The 22,683-nt window shown below is 48.4% G+C and overlaps 1 protein-coding gene across 2 annotated transcripts in view; it reads left to right on the top strand.

The window, feature by feature from the left end:
- The first annotated feature begins 1,806 nt into the window (after positions 1 to 1,806).
- BTBD11 (BTB domain containing 11) overlaps positions 1,807 to 22,683 on the top strand; it is a 340,401-nt gene continuing 319,524 nt past the window's right edge. For both annotated transcript variants that reach the window (XM_033220772.1, XM_033220771.1), the window contains exon 1: positions 1,807 to 3,494. In XM_033220772.1, the coding sequence (XP_033076663.1) occupies positions 2,360 to 3,494 (1,135 nt within the window). In that variant the 5' untranslated portion in view covers positions 1,807 to 2,359. The remainder of the gene's footprint in view (positions 3,495 to 22,683) is intronic.

Here is a 22,683-nt window from a genome sequence, read left to right as displayed (position 1 = left end):
GGTATGTTTCCACATCTTGGCTATTGTGAAGAAACTGCAATGAACATGGAAGTGCATCTCTCCCTTCAAGAGAGAGATGTTCTTTTCCTTTTCTTTTTCTTTCTTTTTTTTGAGACGGAGTCTCACTCTGTCACCCGGGCAGAGGTGCAGTGGCACAATCTTGGCTCACTGCAACCTCTGCCCCCTGGGTTCAAGCAATTCTTGTGCCTCAGCCTCCCCAGTAGCTGGGATTACAGGTGTGCACCACCATGCCCAGCTAATTTTTGTATTTTTAGTAGAGACGGGGTTTCACCATGTTGGCAAGGCTGGTCTCCAACTCCTGACCTCAAGTGATCTGCCTGTCTTGGCCTCCCAAAGTGCTGGCATTACAGGCGTGAGCCACTGCATTCAGCAGAGATTTTATTTTCTTTGGGTGTATACTCAAAAGTGGGATTGCTGAATCACATAGTAGTTCTATTTTTATTTTTGGGAACCTCCATGCTGTTTTCCATAATGGCTGTACTCATTTACACCCCACCACCAGTGTACAAAGGTTCCCTTTTTTCCACATCCGTGCCAACACTTGTCGTCTTTTGACTTTTTAATAATAGCCATCCTTACAGGTGTGAAGTGATATCTCATTGTGGTTTTGATTTTCATCTCCCTAATGATTAGTGATGTTGAGCATATTTGCATATACCTGTTGGCCATTGTCGAACATTCAAAGCAACATTTTAAAAGCATATCCTTAGGTCCTTCATCAATTTACAAGTATTTACTGAGCACCTCTACTGTGCCAGGACTCTGCATGGGAACCCCTGGCCCAGCGTGGAATCTAGACAAGTAACCAGACTTTTGCAACCTAGTGTTGCAAGGGCACAGAAATCAGCAACCACAGAAGGGGACGGAGGCAGTGGAAACACCAAAGCCAGTCCTGAAAGATCTGGGCCGGCTTCCTATAGGAAGGGATTCTAAGCTGAGAGACACAGTGTGAGGAGGAATCCCCATGTGTGTAAGATACGGCTTCTGCCCGGGCGGGTGGGGACAGACAAGTAGAGGACACGATGCTATTTGACACAGGAATGCAGCAAAGTCATGCATATAGATATTATATCTTTAGTCAGAAAAGAAGATTCTCCTTTGAGCAAATTTACTCCTTTTAAAAAGGCGGAGCTATTTGGAACGATGCCCACCAGGATGGCAAAGTGGTGCGTGAGCCCTCCCTGCAGCACACGCCCAGGACTTTGAAGCGGGGAGCAGGGTCCTCCTGGCTGCTGAAAGGAATCGAGCCCTACTGGCAGGTGGCGAATGGCTGGAGATCCGGCCTCCCAGTGGAGTCCACCGCCCCGGGCTTCCGCTCGCCAGGCTTATTTCTCTCCATGCTGGAGCAAACCTGGGCTGAAAAAGGGCCCCACTAATTGGTTTGCGTACCCGAAGTGGGAATAGAGAGGGAGGGAAACCGTGTTTCAGGCGTTACAGTGGGGAAAAAAGTGAAATCCGAAACGCAGGGGAGACAGCGACTGTCAGGCAGACACCTTGTGAACCGCGGTGGAGAGCACACCTAGGTGGGGAGGTCACCGGTCCAACCCACCAACCTCCGGGAGACTGAGGGCAGGGACAGCAGCAGGGGGCGGCATCCACGTCTCTACGCTTGCAAGGGTTCCCCAAGTTCCTGGCCACTGCTCCCCACTTCCTGCAGCCTCGGTCTCCTCCGGGGGCGTGTGTGAGGGGCGGGGCCGCATGGAGAGGAGGGATTTAAAAAAAAAAAGGCGAGGTAATTAGCATTCTCCGATTCCACTGGCTCTCCGCCGGCCCTGCTTTGCATACGCCCGTCCCACTAGCTGCCCGGGGTTTGCTGGGGTTCGGCAAGGTTTGCAGCCGCCACGGCCGCTGCTGCGCTCCGGTGCAGGGCAGGCTGGCGCCGAGCGAACCAGGGCCAAGAGCCGGGAGCTGGGAGCCAGCTGCCCGCGGAGCTGCGGCGGCGGCGGCATTTGGGGTGGTCTCAGTCCCACGAACACCGTGGCCGGCGCCCTGTGGCTTCTGCGCCCAGAGGGGCTCAGGGAGGAACGGTCTAGACACTTTTTATTTTAGAAGAAAGGGGCAAGCCCCGGGGAGAGCTTCCTTCCCGGCCTGGCTCGCTCCCCCGTGCGCCCAGCTCCGGCCCGGACTCTGGAAGATGACTCCAGGGTCTGCTCTGTATATTCCAGCCGCGGCGGTTCCGGGAGGCAGCCGAAAGTAGTAACAGTTGGTAGCAGCGGCTGGTGGAAAAGTGAGCCGAGGCGGCGCAGACTCCGCTCTCCCCGCGCCCCGCGGCACTCGCTGCTCCTCGCTGCTCCTTCTCCTTGGCTCCCAGGCGGCTGCAGCATGAAGTGGCGCAGCGATGGCCAGGAGAGGTAAGAAGCCCGTTGTGAGAACGCTGGAGGATCTGACGCTGGACTCGGGTTATGGTGGCGCGGCGGACTCGGTGCGCTCCTCCAACTTGTCTTTGTGCTGTTCCGACTCGCACCCGGCGTCCCCGTATGGCGGGAGCTGCTGGCCGCCTCTAGCTGACTCCATGCACAGCCGGCACAACAGCTTTGACACCGTCAACACTGCCCTGGTGGAAGACTCCGAGGGGCTGGACTGCGCCGGCCAGCACTGCTCGCGGCTGCTGCCGGACCTAGACGAGGTCCCCTGGACTCTCCAGGAGCTGGAGGCGCTGCTGCTGCGTTCGCGGGATCCCCGGGCAGGCCCGGCGGTCCCCGGCGGCCTGCCCAAGGACGCGCTGGCCAAGCTGTCGACGCTGGTGAGCCGAGCGCTGGTGCGCATCGCCAAAGAGGCGCAGCGCCTGAGTCTGCGCTTCGCCAAGTGCACCAAGTACGAGATCCAGAGCGCCATGGAGATCGTGCTGTCCTGGGGCCTGGCCGCACACTGCACGGCGGCTGCGCTGGCCGCACTGTCCCTCTACAACATGAGCAGCGCCGGCGGCGACCGCCTGGGCCGCGGCAAGTCGGCACGCTGCGGCCTCACCTTCTCCGTGGGCCGCGTGTATCGCTGGATGGTGGACAGCCGCGTGGCGCTGCGCATCCACGAGCACGCCGCCATCTACCTGACAGCCTGCATGGAGAGCCTCTTCCGGGACATCTATTCGCGGGTCGTGGCCTCCGGTGTGCCCCGGAGCTGCAGTGGCCCTGGGTCAGGCTCGGGCTCCGGCCCAGGCCCGAGCTCGGGCCCCGGTGCGGCCCCAGCGGCGGATAAAGAGCGGGAGGCGCCCGGGGGAGGAGCGGCGAGCGGCGGCGCCTGCAGCGCAGCCAGCAGCGCCAGCGGGGGCAGCAGCTGTTGCGCCCCGCCGGCCGCCGCGGCCGCCGCAGTCCCGCCGGCAGCCGCAGCCAACCACCACCATCACCACCACCATGCGCTCCACGAGGCGCCCAAGTTCACCGTGGAGACCCTGGAGCACACGGTCAACAACGACTCGGAGATCTGGGGTCTCCTGCAGCCCTACCAGCACCTCATCTGCGGGAAGAACGCCAGCGGTAAGTGGCTGCGCGGGTGCCACTCCCTCCCACCCAACCTGGCCAACTCTTGGCGCAAGTTTGCCTCGCGTCCCCTTCCCGCGTCTTCCCAGCCACGCGCTGCTGTCCCAAGCCGCTGAGGAGGCGGCCGGGCTGGAGGTAGCCAGAACAGGCGGTTGTCTGTTCCCTCCAGCACTCGGGTGCGCGTATTTTACGCCGCTGGTGCTGTCCCAGGTCCGCGAGCGCGAGGTTCCGCCCCCGGTGAGGGGCCGGGCGACAGCTGCCTCCAGCAAGCAGTGAGCAAAACCCAGCACCATTTTTTGGAGCAGGGTTGAGATCATTTGCGCTTAGTACATATACTCCACCCCAACACTGTTTGTTTTGACCTTGAAGATGCCACTTCCCTGGGCGCATGAATTTGGCTCCCTAGGACTTGGGAGGAGGCGCGTTCAGCTCTCCGCAACCCAATGCTCCCACTTCCCCCACGCCCTCGGGGGACACTCAGTGCACAGGGGAAGGAGGGGCCTGACGGCCGTACCGGCTGAATACTTGAGAGCTTGCTTGGCCTAGACAGTCGTAGAGGTGTGTGTGGTGAGACTGGGGTGCGGGAAGACTTGTCGGTGCCAAGTTTTTCCAGAGCAGTTTTTGAGGGCTAGAGCACACAGCTGGTGGGGGCTGCGGGATGGACAAAGCCCCCAATTCCAGCCTCCCAGCTCTTGGCCTCTCCATTCCCTCTGGCAGGGAGCTGCAGCTCTCACCACTTGGCTGAAGGAGCGCCTCTGGGGATCTGGGCAGGATGGAGCTGGCGGGGGCAGTTCTGGAGGGGGTTGTCAGTTTAGGGCGTCGTTTCCAGTAGGTTCTATCATCCTCTCTTCACGCCCCACTGTTTTGAAGGCCTGACCTGGGTGGGTTTGAACCCGCAGTTCTGTCCTTGAAGGGGGTGGGGCCGGGGCGCTTGTTTTCGAGAGCTCGCGCTGGCGGTGCTGCCCGTCTGCGAAAGCCGGAGCTAGACACTTCAAAGCTTCATTTTTCCACAGGAAATGGTAGAAGCGTAACTGGAGACTTTAAAGGCGAAAGAAAACTTTGTTACATATTCGGCGGTTTGGCCAGAGGTTGCGTGGTTGGAGCTGAAATGCAGTCTTTCTGGGCAGATTTCATTCATGTTGCTGCCTGTCTGTTTCCCGGGGGCTGGAGGAGCACTGCGGTGGGCGGTGCCAAGGGTGTGCATGTGCGTGTGAGAGTCTGAGTGCGCGCGCGTCCGTGCGTGTGTAAGTGTGCTTGTGAGTGTGCGCAGGAACGAGCGGGCGCGCTGGGCGCCCGGCTCCAGCGGAAGCCTTTGGAAACCGACCCTGCAGCCCTCGGTCCCTTCACCTGGATTTGATCATCAGTGGGGGAGGGAAAGGAAGGAGCAAAGCGGGTGTGTGTGTTTGTGTGTGTTGGGGAGGGGAATCCGCGCTGATCTCTGAGACTCTTCAGGATCTCTTTGCCAGAGCCCTTCCCCGTCTGCTGCCAGCCAGGGCACAACCCTCAAAGAGAGGATATCTTCGAGGACCCCCCCCCCACACACTTACACACACACACACACACCCTGAACTCTCGACTAAGATGGAAACATCTGGGGAGAAGGCATTGGGCTTTGTATGTGCTTCTTGAGAATGCGGGGATTCAACTGCAAAACCTGGGAGCTTTGGACTGGATTGATCTTTGTTTGAAACCCTACCCCCACCAAAAAGCACAGAGGGGCTTAATTTCCTTCCTGGTGGCCCCCATGACAATCATCTTACTCTTTGCTGCCCCCGACTTCCAACTCCTTACCCACCTTCTGGGCCTGGAACCTCTTCTTTTTTCTCCCTCATTATTTCCTTTGGGAGGCTCTAGTGTGGAAATCTGGGCACCCTGCCCTACCTCTGACTTTGCCATTATCCTGAAGTTGTGAGTTTGGGCAAGTCACTTTACATCTTTGGGCCTCAGTTGCCTCCTCTGTAAAATAGGGGGCTAGATATGTAATACAACCCCAGGTCCTCTTGTAGCTCTGTGTTAGTAGCTTCTATATTTTTTCAAATCGGTTTTACTTTTATGAACCTTAACAACTTTTAAAAACAGTTTTTGTGTTTACCCTTTTTGGAGGAAGTATAATTTAAGGAAGGAGAAGACCACAGAGTTGGTTTTGGGCAGGGTGAGTGAATGACGGTTGGGGTTTGCTGCCATCACAACCTCTCCCACACCACAGCGCTTAACTCTTAGGTTTCAGGGCCCCTTCAGCCTCCTCTGGGTATGAGATATACTGTAAGTTCATTGTGATCTCTTCATGTCTTTTCTTTGGGCTTGTTTAAAATGGCAGGTCATTTATGCAGAAGAGTTAAAGAATGAGTGATTAATTCCTTAGGTATCGGAATCATACATTAAACATCAAACCTATTTCTTAAACTATTTTGTACGGAGTCTTTCTGATCTGCAAGCCTTATTAAGGACAACATACCTTACCTAATAGATTTTCCCTCCTTTAATTTGGCAGTATCATTTATTTATTCATTTGTGAATTCATTTGTTCATCGGTACTTACTGCAGTTGCTAAATGCTAGGGTCTGAGCAAGCGCCGGGTGAGAGGTAATAACAGCTAACATGTATCCAGCAGGGCTCTGTATATTGACCCATTTGATCCCCAGTACCTCTTGAAAAGGTACTACACTATTATCCCCATTATTTACAGGAAGAAACTGAGGCACAGGGAATTTAAGTATCTTGCTTATTTAAATGCAGATAGTCTGGCTCCAGAGTCCGTACTCTTAACCCCTGTCTATATGGCTCTTTAGTGACAGATGAGTTCCCTGCCTTCAGACATCCCACCTGCCCTTTATTACCTACACAGGTGAACAGACACCCTTCCTGTCATACAATTCCTGAATTGTATACTTTTTGTTCCTATCAAATGGAACTGGGCAGAACTGGATTTTGCGTGTTTTTATATCTCCTGCTAAGCCTAAGAGAGGCCCTAGTAGGCCGGGCATGGTGGCTCACACCTGTAATCCCAGCACTTTGGGAGGCCTAGGCGGGCGGATCGCGAGGTCAGGAGATTGAGACCATCCTGGTTAACACAGTGAAACCCCGTCTCTACTAAAAATACAAAAAATTAGCTGGGCGTGGTGGCGGGTGCCTGTAGTAGTCCCAGCTACTCGGGAGGCTGAGGCAGGAGAATGGTGTGAACCAGGGAGGCAGAGCTTGCAGTGAGCCGAGATCACGCCACTGCACTCCAGCCTGGGCGATAGAGCAAGACTCTGTCTCAAAAAAAAAAAAAAAAAAAAAAAGAGGCCCTAGTACACAGTTGGAGCTTATTAGATATCTGTTTGAGTTGAGCAAGCTATTGTACTGCATTATACAACGATGTCCTGAAAAAACGATTGCTTTTTGAGTTTCTTGAATCATCTTTGCAAGTTTTTCTACTTTGTTGTTATTGTTGTTCTAAAGAAGGGGTCTTGCTATGTTGCCCAGGCTGCCCTTGAACTCCTGAGCTCAAGCAATCCTTCCACTTCAGCCGAGTAGCCGGGACTACAGGCTGGCACTGGCTTCAAGTTCTTCCTTGGTTGCCCCTTCTTACTGATGTTTCTGTACCTGTCCACCTTTCTAATTTGCTGCTGCTAAACTGCCCAGGCTAAGGAATTGTGAAACTAGTCACATGGGACTGGATTCAGAAAACAAAATATATTTGGCTCTGAAGTGAAAGAAGGCCTAGGGGCTCTCAAAAATCACATCCATGGGCTTGCTGTGGGCATGAACTTTGCAGTTATGTAAAAACTTTTCAGAACTGGAGTTTTGTGTTGATTTTCAGCTGTTTTGAAGAGCCGGGGCAACAGCTAAGGGACCCCACTGTGGAGTTTTAAAATTTTGACTTGATTGAGCTAAATAAGGAGTGGGCAGAAGTACTTCACTGTGCCTTTGTATGTACTAGTCATTGTGCCTTAAATTCCTTTAGAGCTGGCCAGTTCCTACTCATCCTTGAAGACTTGGCTTCAAGAATGAGTTGGTCTTCCTGGCTTCCTTGTGAGGGCTTCCTTGACACAACCCCTTCTCCGTTCTTATTCATCTCTGTGTCTCCTTCCGTATCACTCAGCACAGTGCCTGGCACTTTGTATAATAGATGCTCTCTACTGCTTGTTACATGAATATAACCAGCTGATTCAATTTTACACATTTAAAATTTGCCCATCAGCTGTAAAGGCAGTTAAGAGAATGGCCTCTGGTGTTGGACCTCTAGGATTTGAATTTCAAGGCTGCCATTTTCTAGTTGTTTGTTCTTAGGTATGTGACCCAACCCCTCTGTCCTCCAGTTTCCTCAGCTGTAAAATAGAGGTAATAATTACAAGGATTAAATGAGATTATGTGTCTAAGGCTATTATAATCTGGTGCTGACACATGGTAGGTGCTAAAATGATGATGATAGTTGTGATAATCCAGGCACAATGGTATCTCATCTCTATCACATCCAGATTAATTCATTCCTACATGCTCAGGGTGGATGGAACCAACAAGGCACAGAATTTTAACTGGATCCCCCTTTTTAGTACAACACTAAGTAACTCGGTACACCTGCCTCAAGATTGATGCCATGGGCAGAGCCCCATGGCCAGGGTCACAAAAGGATTGTTTTGGTCAAAGGAAAGTAGCTTATTTTGGGGAGGCTGAGGCAGGAAGATTGCTTGAGGCCAGGAGTTTGAGACCAGCTGAAGCAACATAGTGAGATCTCATCTCTACAGAAAAAAAATATATATATATAAATAAAGTAAAATAAAATAACATTAAGGTAGCTTATTTTATTTGCTGTATTTTAAACTTAAATGATGTCTATCTTTAGTGAAGGGGCACCAGGAAACTTTCTGGAAATAGTTCCTTATGTTGATTGGAATGTGGGTTCAGAGGTACATGTATGCATTTGTCAAACGGGTTTTCACCATGCCGGCCAGGCTGGTATCTAATGGTAAACCTAGTATTTGAGCATTTTACTGTATTGCGAAATATACTTCAGTTAAAAAAAAAAAGACACACCAAAAAAAAAGCCATAGGTATTCTTGAATTACAGTTTGTTTTAAATGTACAATTTGAAGGGCAGACTGGAAGAGGTGGTATGGAATGGTGAAAAGGAAGGGAGAAAGACCTTACACTTAGATCTAACCCCAAATTTTCACTCTACCATTCTCTAGCAAGTGACTTAATTTTGCTGAACTTAGTTTTCTCATCTATACAGTGAGGATTAGAAAACAAAAGAAGATGTATTTGAAAAAGGAAGAAAACCCAAACCGAACACAAAGGGCGATTACAAGGATTAATTCAGATACAGTTTATAAAAGCACCTGCCACATAGTAGGCACTCGATAATAATGGCTTCCTTAAAAAACAGATTATTCAGGCTGGAGAAAATAATAATACTTGGGGGATTTTGAATAGTCTCTTTCATTTCAGGGATCCCCAGTCATTTGATAAACATTAATTAACACAAGCCCTCACCTGTCAGCATGGGCTTTGGGGGTAGGCTGGTTTTCAGGTCTTTTGCTTTTCTATTGCCTCTGCACAAAATGCTTGCTCAGCTGTTTTCTTTTCCCTAAACTGGTCATCCTGTTCTGTGGAAAAGTGTTGCTGTGTTGGACCAAAAATGTCACAGAAGAAACCCAGCTTCTTAAGAGGAAGAGCAAACGCTATCTCAAGAGCCAGCTGTAGCAGTGCCTGTGCACACAGAGCACCTTTTTAATTAACTGGCTTGATGTAAATTAAAACTTGAATTTGGGTCAGTAGAGGGTGATTGGGTTTTCTGTGCAGACCTGCTAGTTCAGTGCTGGGGCATTTGCAAGTTGGGTGTTTCCTGAAACATAAAATAAAAATAACAAAACAAAGAAGGACTAACCTGAAGACCTGGGGTCAGAGGTGGAGTTGATGAACTTTGACTAGAAGGAAGGCCTCTAATTCTGAGTCTGTTAGTATTTGTGACCTTGAGCCAGGCACCAAACTCATTATTACCAAACTTATTATCCACTGAAAGGTAAATACAAAATAGTAATTGACTCTGGACTCAGGCACACCTGTAAGCTGCAGTTTCCCTATCTGTAAAATGGGTATTGTAATAAACAGCTCTACTTGTATAGCTTATGATATGCCAGGCACTATTTTAAGAGCTTTATGTATTATAATCATTATAGTTACATCAGCTATTATTATTATTATTATTATTCTTGAGATGGAGTTTTGCTCTTGTTGCCCAGGCTGGAGTGCAGTGGTGCAATCTCAGCTCACTGCAACATCTGCCTCCCAGGTTCAAGCGATTCTCCTGCCTCTGCCTCCTGAGTAACTGGGATTACAGGCATGTGCCATCACGCCCGGCTAATTTTGTATTTTTAGTAGAGACAAGGTTTCACCATGCTGACCAGGCTGGTTTCGAACTTCCGACCTCAGGTGACCCACTCATCTCTGCCTCCCAAAGTGCTGGGATTACAGGCATGAGCCACCATGCCTGGCCTTACCAGTTATTATTAAAGATAGTTCAGAAATCTCAGTAGCTTAACACAATAGAAATTCATTTCTTATACACTTAAACTCTGATTGAGAGAGGAGTGGGGTTGGAGGAGGCAGGAGGGTCATTTAGGTACCAAGCTTGACTAATGGAGAATTTGCCTTTTTTATTTTCTACATGTGGCCTTCAGTGCTTTCCTTGGACATTCATCCAGCCAGTAGGTAGAGGGAGACAGTGAGTGTGGAGGAGCTTAAGAAAGGTGGTATAGGCTAAGCCTGGAGGGACTTACATTGCTTGTGTCCACATATCATTGACCAGATGTATCATTGGCTCTCTGACCACCAATATGTGTGTGCCTCCTTCTTCCTATGCTCAAAACACATTCTCTTTTCCCTAAGGGAGGAACCCACATTTTATCTGATCCCTGCTTCCAACTTCAAGTTCAGAGTCATTGGATGTTGCTCAGTCCTGTCCATGAAGCTGAGTGTGGCACCTCACCATGGTCCAGGGACTCATGAGGCAAAACAAACTTATTATCTGCCACTCTGCATTCATATCCCACATCTGAGCAGGGTGGGATAACCATCACAAAACTCCCATTTGGAAAGGATAATCATGGACGGTACGTACATAGCAGTCACCGGTCCTCAGTAGTGATGAAATCTTGCCAAGCAAGCATTGTGGGGTTATATCCCAGCAGTCGGTGAAGCTCCTGGATTAGGTCCTGATTCTTCTCCTGATAGGAATTTACTGGTTCATTGTTCTCCACACTCTCAGCTGTGCTGGTGGGAGGATTTTTTTTTTTTTTCTTTGTTATTTTCCACGGCCACACCTGAAGTTGGTCGTGGGCAGTATGGCCTTCTTGGGGGCTCTAAATCTTTTGTCACCTAGTTCTTTCCCTTGAACCTCTGGGGGCCCAAGGATTGTTTTAATGCTATAACAGTAAAAGACTATTAAAGTCAAGGTTTATAGATTTTGCGATGCAATTCCCTCAACAACTTAGTAAGACTTTGATCTATGATGTCTAATATGCCAGTAGCCACACCCAAAGTTATTTCCTAGACTTAATTCTGAAGCCCGGATTATTACTTCCTTTTCCCCATACCTCTCTTTCTCTCTAAATTTAATGGCAGCTACCTTGAGGCCATCAGGCTTAGGTGGGAAGCTTATATTCTTCACATGATACTTATTTCACTTAAATGTCTTCTCACTCTTTTATTGTTTAGGGTTTAGACATAGTTGTCTGTTTTTACCTCTCCATTATTCCTTTCTAAAATTACTTTCAAACTGGTTAATTTATGCCTGAGTTCTTCTCTTTACCTAGTACCTTACTTAGCCAGGAACAGTTAGCAAACTCTATTATCATTTTTTTTTATGCTCTTTCTATAGAGCATACAGGCTTAGTAGGCATGAGCACCGACTGCCAAGTTATAGATGACAGTTTAATGAGACATTTTTCTTCTGTATCACATGGGTCTCCAGTTTTCCAGGCTCTAGTGTAACCTGCTACCTGACTTCTAAGCCAATGTCACATGTTTTAAGTAGTCCGCTTCTGGAACTAAGTTCTGTATTAGTTAGGATAATGCTAGCTGATGCATCAGATAAATCCTAACATCTTAGTGGCTGAACATAATAAAAGCTGCTTTCTCATTCATGTAGAGTCCACCTGATGGCAGGGGAGAGAGGTGCTCTGTCTGTGGAAGTTGATGGAAGCTCTACCATCTTGAACACATAACTCCCAGAGACGTCTCTGATTGATGATGATAGAGAATGTGGAGGATTGTAATACAGTCCTGGGTGTGGGTGTGTCAATTCCTTCCACATTCCAGTGACTGGCACTTGGTTACATGGCCTCCATTAGATGTAAGGGGGCTGGAAATTATGGTCTCTGGCAGGGCAGCCACCCATAGCCACAAGTCTACAGTATCAGAGGGGCATAAGTATTTAATAGAGAGCTAGCCATCTCAACAACCTTATGAAGCAGGCGCTATTATTATCCCCATATTACAGATTAATAAGTTGAGGAACAGAAGGTTTAATGAATTTGCTTAAGGTGACATGGCTTGCAAGTGGCCGGCCAGATTTGAATTAGGCAGTTGGCATTCTGCCTTATAGAATGCTTGTGAGGATTAAAATGACATAATGAATGTGAAATGTTGATCGTAGCATCTCATATGTACTTAATAACTGTTATCTTTATTATTATCGATAGTATCATTCTATACTGAAAGTGGAGTAGATTAACAGTGAATGGATGTGAAGGAAAAATGTCAATCTGAACAAGTGGGTGCTCCAGGAAAATTGTATTATGTGTCTCCTGCATCTCCTGCATTTTATCTACAGGGAGAACTACCAGTTGCTGAACCAGGGACTATTCCAGAATTTCCACACACAAGACTTTATTTAATCTCCACACTCTTCTTGCAAAATGACTGTTTCTTATCCTCAATGTGCTGAGGAAGAAACTGAGGCTCAGAAAAGTTCAGCAACTAGTTCAGGATGCCACAGCTACACAGTGATTGAGTTGGGATTTGGACTCAAGAGCCTGTGCTCTGAACTGCCACAGCCGGGTGGTGAAATCCGGATCATAGGGGCCTCCAGGAGGATCCCAGAAGGACTCCAGTGCAGCCTGAGGGGCGTGTGGGGTAGAGGGCGGGGCTTGCCTTGGTGGTGGTGGTTACGGTTGATGATTGTCCTTGTGCATAATATGTGGTCGCAGGTCTTTTTTTAGTCCTCGCCGGCTTCCCCTCTCCCTGACTCCCCATGAGTCACTTCCCAGCTGTCCATCAGATCACAGCATAGCCTCCTCAGCTAAGGCCCTGGGGAAATAGCTGGCTTTATCATCTCCAGGGACAGCTCCCTCCATACCCTGCCTAGCTGGGTGGGCTCAGTGCCATAAGAAGCACAGGCCTTCTCACAGGTAGAACTGAATTCAGAAAACTGTGGCATAGGGGAGAATTGATTCCATTTTTACTGCAGAGGAGATCGAGCCTGGTCCTCCCTGAGAATCACAGAGCTGGGTTTTTGCTAGACTCTGGAGTTAGGTGGACCAGGGTTCAAATTCTGCCTCTATTGCCTACAAGCCAGGTGATTTTGGGCAAGTCAGTTCATCTTTCCCAGCCTCAATTTTCTCATCTGCTTAATAATGATACTGGTAGTACTCCCTCATAAAGAAAATGCCATTGAGAGGATAAAATGAATTAATTCATGTAAAAGTCCTTAGAATAACATTGGACACATTGTAAGTACTCAATATCTGTTAACAATCGTCGTCATTATTATTAAGTGCCTAAGCAGGTGCCAGCCTCCTTGCTTAAAGAACTGCTCCCTGGACGCTGCCTCATTTACTGAGTGACTGAAAAGCTTTCTATAGTTTGTCAGTAACCAGACTTCTGGACTTTGACAACTTATTAGCTGTGTGATGTCAGGCAAGTTACCTAACCTCTCTGTGACTCATTTTTTCCCTTTGTTACATGAGAGTAATAGTGAAACCTAATTCTGAAGGCTGTTGGGAAGTGCCTGACATGTAGAAATTGCTTCATACATGTTGGCCATTGTGGGGTTTCATTATATTCATTATGACTGTTTCTATAGGCACTGTGTTAAATGTTGAGCAACATTTAACTGTGCTCATGGAGCTTGTGGGCCTGTGCTGGGTTTAATTTATTCATCAAAGAATTATGCAGATGTAAATTTACAACTGGTGACATGTGCAACAAAGGAGAGACATACAGGCTGAGTCTTTACTACGGCTCTTGATGTGGCTGGGAGTAAGGCTTCACTAAGGAAATGGGGAAGTGAGGCTTGAGTGAGGCTGGAATGAGGCTGAAGCATGGCTAAGTTGGTGGAAAAGGTAGGAAGAATACTTGGTGAATGCGAACTGCATGAGCAAAGGGCCTGTGGCAGAGGAGAGCATGGGGGGAAGGTAGAATGGCCAGTGCAGCTGGAATGGGAGCAGGTAGGTAGGGGAGCCTGGTAGAGGTTAGACTAAGCATCTGCCAGATTAAGCAGGCTTTTACAGAGGGCACTGGAGAGCCTTTGAAAGCTTTTAAGGAGGGAGATACAGTGATCAGATTTGTGTTCTAAAAAGATCATGTTGGCAGTAGTTCAGAGAGCAGACTGGAAGGGTAAATGTGGAAAGGCTGGTTAGGTATTATCATCGTCCCCATCTTACCCAAGAAGAATCTGAGGCTGTGAGGCAAGTCACTTGCCCAAAGTTGCTAAGACAATAAGAACTCAATTTAAAAACATAGAATTTAAGTCTGAGGGACTTCAAATTCGACCTTCCTCTCACCATACCATGCCTCATTCCAAGGGAGCATCTGGTTTAACTCTCACATTTTACAGATATGGAAACTGAGGCCCAGAGTGGGATACTGTCTTGTCCAAGATCACACAGCAGAGCTGGAACCGGTATACCAGGTTTCTGGATTTTCAGAGCCCGTCTCCCATCCGCAGTGATGTATGGTCTCCCGTAAACCAGATCACCTGTGGGAAGCACAGTGGGATGAGAGCCTGCATCATCGATAGCAGTTTGGAGATTAATTTACGATCCGGCTGTAATATCTCCAGTTTTACTATACATCTCACGGTAAAATAAATGCTAGTCTAGAAGCATGTGGAGGTCCCCATTAGATTGTGACTGAACCAATGAAAGCAATTACTGTGAAGATCAGGTGTGCTAAATGCAGAATCAAATTAACAGTTCCCCTGTGCATTCATATCTAAAAGCAAATCAGAGAGGCAGCTTTGAGGAGGGGTAAGTGAAATCTTACAGTGCCTGCCTCTGAGGTTGAGGCTGCATGGATTAACTGATTTTCTTTGGGTGGTATGTGTCATTGTTCCTTCCTAATCCCAGCTCAGGGTACCACCCAGGGAGTCATGATGTGCCCAAGAAGCATGCCAGACTTAAATTACCTCTTTTCTTTCTCTGGATGCTTCTGAGCATTTCAAGTACTGGGGAGGTGGCACAGCCTTTTTCTCTCTCCGCCTCCTTCCTCATCCCCTTTCAGTCTTCTCTATACTGACTTTGACGTTTAGGGGCTGGGCTCACTCGCGTGAGCAAAGCCACAGGTGCTTCCTGCCCTCATGGAGCTTGCGGGCTTGAGGCGGGTTTAGTTTATTCACAGATAGTCACACAGATGTCAAACTGCATCCATGACAGTTGCTCAGCGGGAGAGATTCACGGGGCCAGGAGTATTTGATGGGGACAAGCCTCCCTAGACTGCGGGGTGAGGTCCAGGGCAGTGCCTGCGAGGGGAGCTACCCCTCCCTTGTGCTTTGCGGGGGGACCGGGGACACCAGGCATTCAGAGGTGGAAGGCTCCTTATCAGCCTCCTCCACCTGCTGCTGATGGTGACACAGCGGTGGGCAAGCCTGCAGGGATGGGGTGGTAAGGGTGTGATCTGTGCACAGGTGATTGGAGCTCCGCCTTCCCACCCGGAAGTCTGCACCGCCAGGGCAGGCAGAGGGCAGAGAGCAGGGAATCTCATCCCCATGTCAGCGCCTCTGATTCTGCTCAATCTCCTTCCCTTTGGAAGCCCTCCCTACCCTCCTCCTGCTCCTGCCATTCTGCAGCTGCTACTGTTGGGGCCAGATGATAGGCCTCTTGCTCAGCTTGCTGCAGCAGCCATGGTGGGTGGAGGGCAGGGGCCTCCCCTCCCGTCCCCTCCCCCTCCCCCATCTCTCCCCACCTGGATCCGCTGGCTGCTCTTGCTGATTCGGCTGCTGCTCTTAAGTTTTCTCTCTCCCAGCATGAGAGCTATGTATCAAGGAAACAGACCAAGAGTGAGCTGGCACCTTCACAGCCTCTGATGGCCCCATAATGTGGAGCCTCGAGGGGCAGCTGGGAGCCTATGCTGAGGTAGGAATTTGCCTGAGCCCCTCAGTGCAGGGGAAGGCCTCGCTTGGCTCAGGCCCAGGAGGGTGGGCTCCTGCTGTGTGACCTCACGCTCCTGACCTCTCTGAGCCTCATTGCCCTCACATGGGAGTTGGAAATAGTGATCACATGAGGTTCTGGTGTTGATAGGGTTGGAAGTGTCTAATGAGGTGATGCTTTGGAAAATCAGGAAGCCCAGCTCATCATCAAAAGCTGACACGTTCTGAGCATTTGCCACACTCCTTGCACCATTTTAAGTAATAGAGAGCATTAGCTGCTCTATAAGACAGGTATGGTTATCATCTCTGTTTTACAGATGAGGACACCTGGGAGAGATGGAGAGACTTGCTCAAAGTCCTACAGTTAGTAAGATGCAGAGTGGGACTCCGTCCCTGGTTCTCAGTCCCTGTTCCTAACCACCATGCCTTGAGGAGGAAATATGGGATGTGAGAGAGATCTGACTCAGAAATCATGGAAGATGACTGAGGAGAAATTACCCAGACACCTGGGGTGAGTAATATCTGTCAGGGGCAGAGAAGTGAGGCAGCCGGCTTGAGACTGCGTGAATAGTAGCAGCAGAGTTCGGGGTTGAACCTAGGCCATCCTGCCTCAAGGCCTGAGCACACGTGAAGGGAGGAGGGGAAAAGGTGTGAGTCTCCCCAGGCCATGCCATACAATGTTGTGACCCGTGGCAAGGCCCTGTTCTCCTACTGGCCTTGCTAGGGTTGGGCTACAGATTTGCCACTGCTGAGCTTCCCAGAAGCCTGTGCAAAAGGAGCAATCATGAGCCGACTCACAAGTCTTTGTGTGGTGGATGAGACAGCAATAAATCAGTTGCTATAGCTGTGCCTGTTGCTTAGGCCAGAAAGAAATTTCTCAGTAGGAGATTAGAAGCCATTATTAAGTTGCATTTAGCGACCTCACATTTCAGCCCATGGTTGTTAAGGAAGAACAAGGGGAGCTGCTTCCTGATCTGCAAAGGGTCTCTCCCACCCATTCCTGCTGCCTTCACCCCCTTGCTCATTCCTTATGGTATGTCCACTTGTTGTCCTTTGTGTATAAACAGAAGGCAGGGGTTGGGGCAGCATATGACTCTTCCTCCTATGTTCTGGAGGAGGGTCTTAGGGTCAGAAGGTGCCCTGGAAGTGTATGTCTAAGTCAGATGGTCTGTAGAGAAGCAGAGTGAGTTCATATGCTCCTCTGAGACAAAATAAGCAGACCACACATTGCACCTGCAAATATAGTCATCAGCAAGCTGGGGTGCAAGTTTAGGGAAGCAGGAGAGAGCTGGATGAGACCTGGGCTTTGGAGAGATTTCATCGATATGGTCAGATGAGACAGCACTTGAGGGTTTAGTGCCAGAAAAGGACATGAGGCCCGCTCTAGAATAAGCTGTGTTGATCTCAGGCAAGTAACTTAACCTCTTTGGACTTGTTTGCTCATCAGAAAAATGGAGATAAGAAATATACCAGGTTCCCAGAATTGTTTTGAGGATCAAAGGAGTTCTCAGATGTAAAAGTTCACTGTAAACTGTAAAATAACCATTCATTCAATCATTTATTCAATAGATACTTATCGAGAGGCTACCATATACCAGGTATGGTTCTAGATACTTAGCATCCATCAGTCCATAGAAAAAAAATCATTGCCTTTACAGAACTTATGTTCTAGTTGGGGAGATCCTACTACATAATAAACACACTGTATAAGTAAAAGTGTTAGAAGGTGACAACTGCCGTGGAAAAATTAAATCAGAGTAAGGGGAATCGGGAGAGTAGGGGATGGTTGTAATGATAGCATGGTCAGGGTGGCCTCACTCCAAAGATGACATTGGTGTAGAAAGATGAAGGAGGTGAGGGAATTGATCATGTTTGTATCTGGGAGAAAACTGTTTCAGGCAGAGGGAACAGCCAGTGTAAAGGCACTGAGGCAGGAATAGCCAAGAACCCATTGTGGTGGAGAAGCATGAATGAGCCAAGAAGAATGAGAAGTGAAAGCACAGGGTCATCGTAAGCCAGGTTAGATAGGGCCACATAGGTCATCGCAGACTTTGGCTTTCATTCTTAGTGAACTGGGAAGCCATGGCAGGGTTTTGAATAAGGATTGGCAGGTCTGGTTGAAGATGGACTCCAGAGGAACAAGAGTGCAGGCAGGGAGACGAGTATGTGGAGGCTCTTCTGATAACCTGCGCAGGAGAGGATGGTGGCCTAGCCAGGGTGGTAGCAGTGGAGGTGGGCTAGGAAGAAGCTTCTGGCTATAACTAAAAGGTGGAGTTAACAAGCTCATGTTGATACATTGGGTGTGCGGTGTGAGGGAACGAAGGGGATCAAGGAAGACTCTGAAGGGTTTTTGGTTTGAACAATGAGGAGGATGGAGTTGCCTTAAACTGAGATGGGAATGACCGTGGAAAGAGCAGGTTTGGAGATGGCAGGGAGATCAGGACCCCAGCTTGGGACATGCAAAGTTCGAGTTGTCTTTTAGGTGTCCAGGAGGAGATGTTAACCAGGCCGTTGGATACTCACTCAGGAGTATCTCGAATTCAGGAGAGAGGATGGTTTGGAGATATACATTTGGGAACTGAGAGCATGTGGATGGTATTTCAAACCATGAGGTGGGCAAGGTCACAGAGGGAGTGAGTATAGAAGGGACAAGACGACCAAAGACAGAGCCCTTCCTTGGGCCAGACAGAAGAGGAGGAACCAGCAGAGGAGGCTGAGAAGGAGCAGCCAAGTGAGGAGGAGAACTGGGAATGTCCTAGAAGTTAACAGAAGATAGTGTGCCCGCAAGGAGGAAGTGGTTCCCTGAATCAGGTGATATCTGAGGTAGTTACTCCCACTGTACCCCCAAACTCTGTGAGTATTTCTGTCTGCAACCCTTGGGGACTGTTTCAGGCCCCATGAAGAAGCAGCACTGAGGCCAGGTGCAGTGACCTACGCCTGTCATCCCAGTGCTTTGGGGGGCCAAGGTGGGAGGATTGCTTGAGACCGGGAGTTCAAGACAAGCCTGGACAATATAGCAAGACCTCATCTCTATACAAAATGTAAAGAGTCAGCTGAGAGTGGTGGCATGCATCTGTAGCCCCACCTACTCAGGAGGTGGGAGGATCATTGAAACCCAGGAGTTTGAGGCTGCAGTGAGCTATGATCATGCCACTACACTCCAGCCTGGGTGACAGAGCAAGACCTTTCCTCAAAAAAAAAAAAAAAAAAAAAAGGAAAGAGAAAAGCAGCAGCATAGATGTATTTATTGGAACCACACTAACCATAATGATTCTGAGGATATTTGTGATGTTTTCCTAAGGGGATAGAGGGAAAATGCCCTCAGTATATCATCTATAAACCATAAACCAGAGGGATTAGGCCAAATCAGTGATTTTGATCTGGGTTCTTATGGAGTAAGGCAGGGAGGCTTCTCACTTCCACCCTGTACACACACATCAGCAGTTGTTCCTCTTGTATCTGTTTTATATATACTGGGATTTTGAATAAGATGTAGAATTTGAAGAGCACTAGCCTGGGTAATGAGCAAGTCCTTCCTGCTCTGGCTTCCCGGGAGGCTCTGACTACCCATGAAACTGGGATCCCACAGTGGATGTGTGCTTTGGCTTTGGCCAATGAGACAAGCTTAGAAAGTATGTGCTGCTGAAGCTCAGAGAAGCAGCTGAATGAGGCTAGGCGAGTGAGGTAGGGCCAGGAGGAGAGGGAAAGAGGAGTACTGTGCTTGGAATCTTTGCAGCTCGAGGACCCAACAGGGATGAAAGAGAGAAGACAGGGCATGAGGAGAACCAATATTGGAAATAAACTGAACTGGCAGAATTCAGGGTCCAACAATTGGATGCTTTGCAGTTGAAGATGACTCCCTTCCTCCTCCCGCCCCTGACAATTATTTGCAATTCTGCTCCTACCCCCCAGCCCCGCCCAGTGCAAAGCTCTCTTGTGTTCCTCCTTCATTGCTGCATCCTCACCTCCCAGGTGGCATTGCTGATTGGCGGGAGCAGAGGTAGAAGTCATCAAAGCCATCTCTGAACCAAAAATAGCCTATCCAGCCAGACACTTCCCAACTTCCCATGCCAAAGTGCTTGTTCTCATTTGTCAAAGTTGGCATATCCACCTGACGGCTATCAAAGGTCTGAGGTTGAAAACAGAAAGGATCAGTCCTGCATTCTCAAACCCTGATGTGAGCAAATAGTGACTTTGGGATATTGTGACTTGTACAGTGTAAGTTACTTACCCACTAAATCTTCTAATCTGGTTGATTTTAAGGGGAGGGATCACATGGTAGTTACATCAAGGGTCCGAAGACAGACAGTCTGGCTGCAAATCCCAGTGTCATCCCTTACTAGCTGAGCCACCTTGGTCCAGTTCTCTCCGAGCCTCAGTTTGCTCCCTTGTAAGCATGGTCACCTCATAGGAGTGTTTGGGGATGAAACAGAATGACGTGACGTCTATAAGCACTTAATGTGTGGCAGTGAGTGCTTGATATATGTTGGCTGTTATTGTTGGGACTGTCCCCAGTCATAGAAAACCTCTATTGTAACACTTATCAGATTATACTGAATGGCCCACTAACCTATCAGTCTTTACATCTTGTGTCTCTAGCACAGCATCTGGCACATAGTAGGCACTTCAACATACTTGTTCAATGAATGGATGACACCATAGAATGTAAACTTCATGCGAGCACAGATATTTGTCTCTTTTATTCATTGCTATCCCCCCAACACCTAGAAGACTGCCAGAGTATAGTACGTCCTGAATAAATATTTACAGCCTGTGAAGTGAACTGTGAATTAATGGAGCTTCACTAACAGGCAAATCCAGAGCTTGTTGCTAACCATTGGTTAACTGACTGGGAGTCTTCCTGCATATTTCTGAATTCTCAGCCTTGAACAACGTTCCTTTTCAAAGCTTGCTTCTCTTTGAAGAACAGAAAGGAAATGATTGCCCATTATCCCTTTGTACCCAGTTTCTGCCCATGAGATGGCACCTTGTTCTAATCCAAAGTTGAAAGCTGTGTCTGCGTAGACTTTTGGATCTTATTGCTGAGAGAAGCTTCACAATTCTCCGGGCGCAGCCCCGCTGTCTTCAGTCTGGATATCAGATGGATTTTGCAAGCTAGACACCTGAGAACCAGGGGGATTAATAGACTTGTATGGGGTTGCACAGCTGCCGGCAGGCGAGTGAGTCTAGTGGGTGATAGAAGTCCTGTTTTAAAGGTGGAAAGTCCTTCCTTCTCAGCTGGATCGGGATCTCAGCCCTCTGAATTCCCAGGTTGGTGCCTCCACGATGCCATGCTGCCCCAGGGAAAAGGAAACAAGGCTTTGTTCTCTTTCTTTAGTTGTGATTCACACCACTTCCCACTTATTAATGTGGCTGGTTCCCATGTATCAGATTCTGCTGAGCACATTCACAATAGTATCTCATTCAATTGCTCCATCACCACCGATGATGTCGGTGTTACTAGTTCCACCGCACAACTGAGGAACTGACTCAGAGAGGCTAAGAGATACTTAAGGCCATGCAGTGGGGATGTAGGGGCTGAGGTTCCCACCCAGCCACCTGGCTCATCATCACCAGACCCTCCCATTGACTGTGTTGGCCACATATGGTGGGCACAGTGTGACACATTGAAAGTTCCTTCAATGCTCTGATGACACCAAAACTGTGACTAGATGGTGTTAAGGCAGCTGGTCAATTCCATGGGGGTGAAAATCAACCATTAGATGAATAATTGTTGATTTAATCAAATTGGCAATGTAGAATTGTAAAGATAAAGCAACCACTTGTCTATCCTCTTATGAGTCGTTGTTTGTGGTCTCGCTGTTCTCTCTCCTCTCTTCTAATTCTTCATTCAGGAAATAGTTCAGTGCCTAGGAGTGACAGGCACTGGTGTAATGGGAAAGGGATGTGCCACTCTCAGTTTCTAACCTGGTTTTGTTGTTGGAAAGACCAGAACCATTTTTTTTCCCAGATAGTGTTATACTAATTAATTCAAATACTTTATCTAAGCCGGTTTAACCTAATGTTCCTCCTGACTAACTCAAATCTGTATCTTCTTCCCACTTCCCCAGGGACCAAACTTACCTGCCAGTTGAATGTAACTGAAAAGGGGGCAACAGGAAGACGGGAGGATATGTTTAATATTAATCAGGCTATACTGTCTGTAATTTTGAGCCCAACAACACCTTATTATTATTAATTCTTTAGACTTGCATAATTTACAGAGTCCTGTTAGTTATTTCTATTAAAATTCACAACAGCCCTATGTTGTAGAGTGGGTAGGTGTTTGTATCCTAATTCACACAAGAAGAAGCTGAGGGTGTGAGAGGTGAAGTATCTTGCCCTAGGTTACCAAATAAGCGGCAGTCTGGGCAAATGTTTGATTCCACCCAGTGTTCTTTCTGGGCACATAGTTGGTGCTCAAATGCCTTGAGGACCTGGATTGAATATTCCAGGGTTGGGGATCTCATCTGAAGACTAATGAGGACATGGAGGTTGACTCAGCCTTGGACATAATCCAGCCAACCCAAGGAATATGTTATTTTGGGGGACATAATCCCCCAACTCTTGGACATATGAAGTTGTTCTGTCCCCTGTAGCCTCTAAGGCCATTATGAAGCCTTGTGGCTCACCCTGGCCCCTACCCTCCTATCAGCAGTCATCAGAGGGGATGAGGCTCCTCGAGAGCCACCCAGAACATTTTAATTAATTAACTAATTAATTTTTAAGAGACAGAGTCTCTCTTTATTGTCCAGGCTGGAGTGCAGTGGCTGTTCACAGGTATAATCATAGTGCTCTATAGCCTTGGACTCCTGGGCTCAAGCCCTCCTCTTGCCT

The sequence above is a fragment of the Trachypithecus francoisi genome, unplaced genomic scaffold, assembly GCF_009764315.1.
Source record: "Trachypithecus francoisi isolate TF-2019V2 unplaced genomic scaffold, Tfra_2.0 Lachesis_group11, whole genome shotgun sequence".
Lineage (NCBI taxonomy): Eukaryota > Metazoa > Chordata > Mammalia > Primates > Cercopithecidae > Trachypithecus > Trachypithecus francoisi.
Note: the sequence above shows the minus strand (reverse complement) of the source record. Positions and strands in the feature narration are given on the sequence as shown.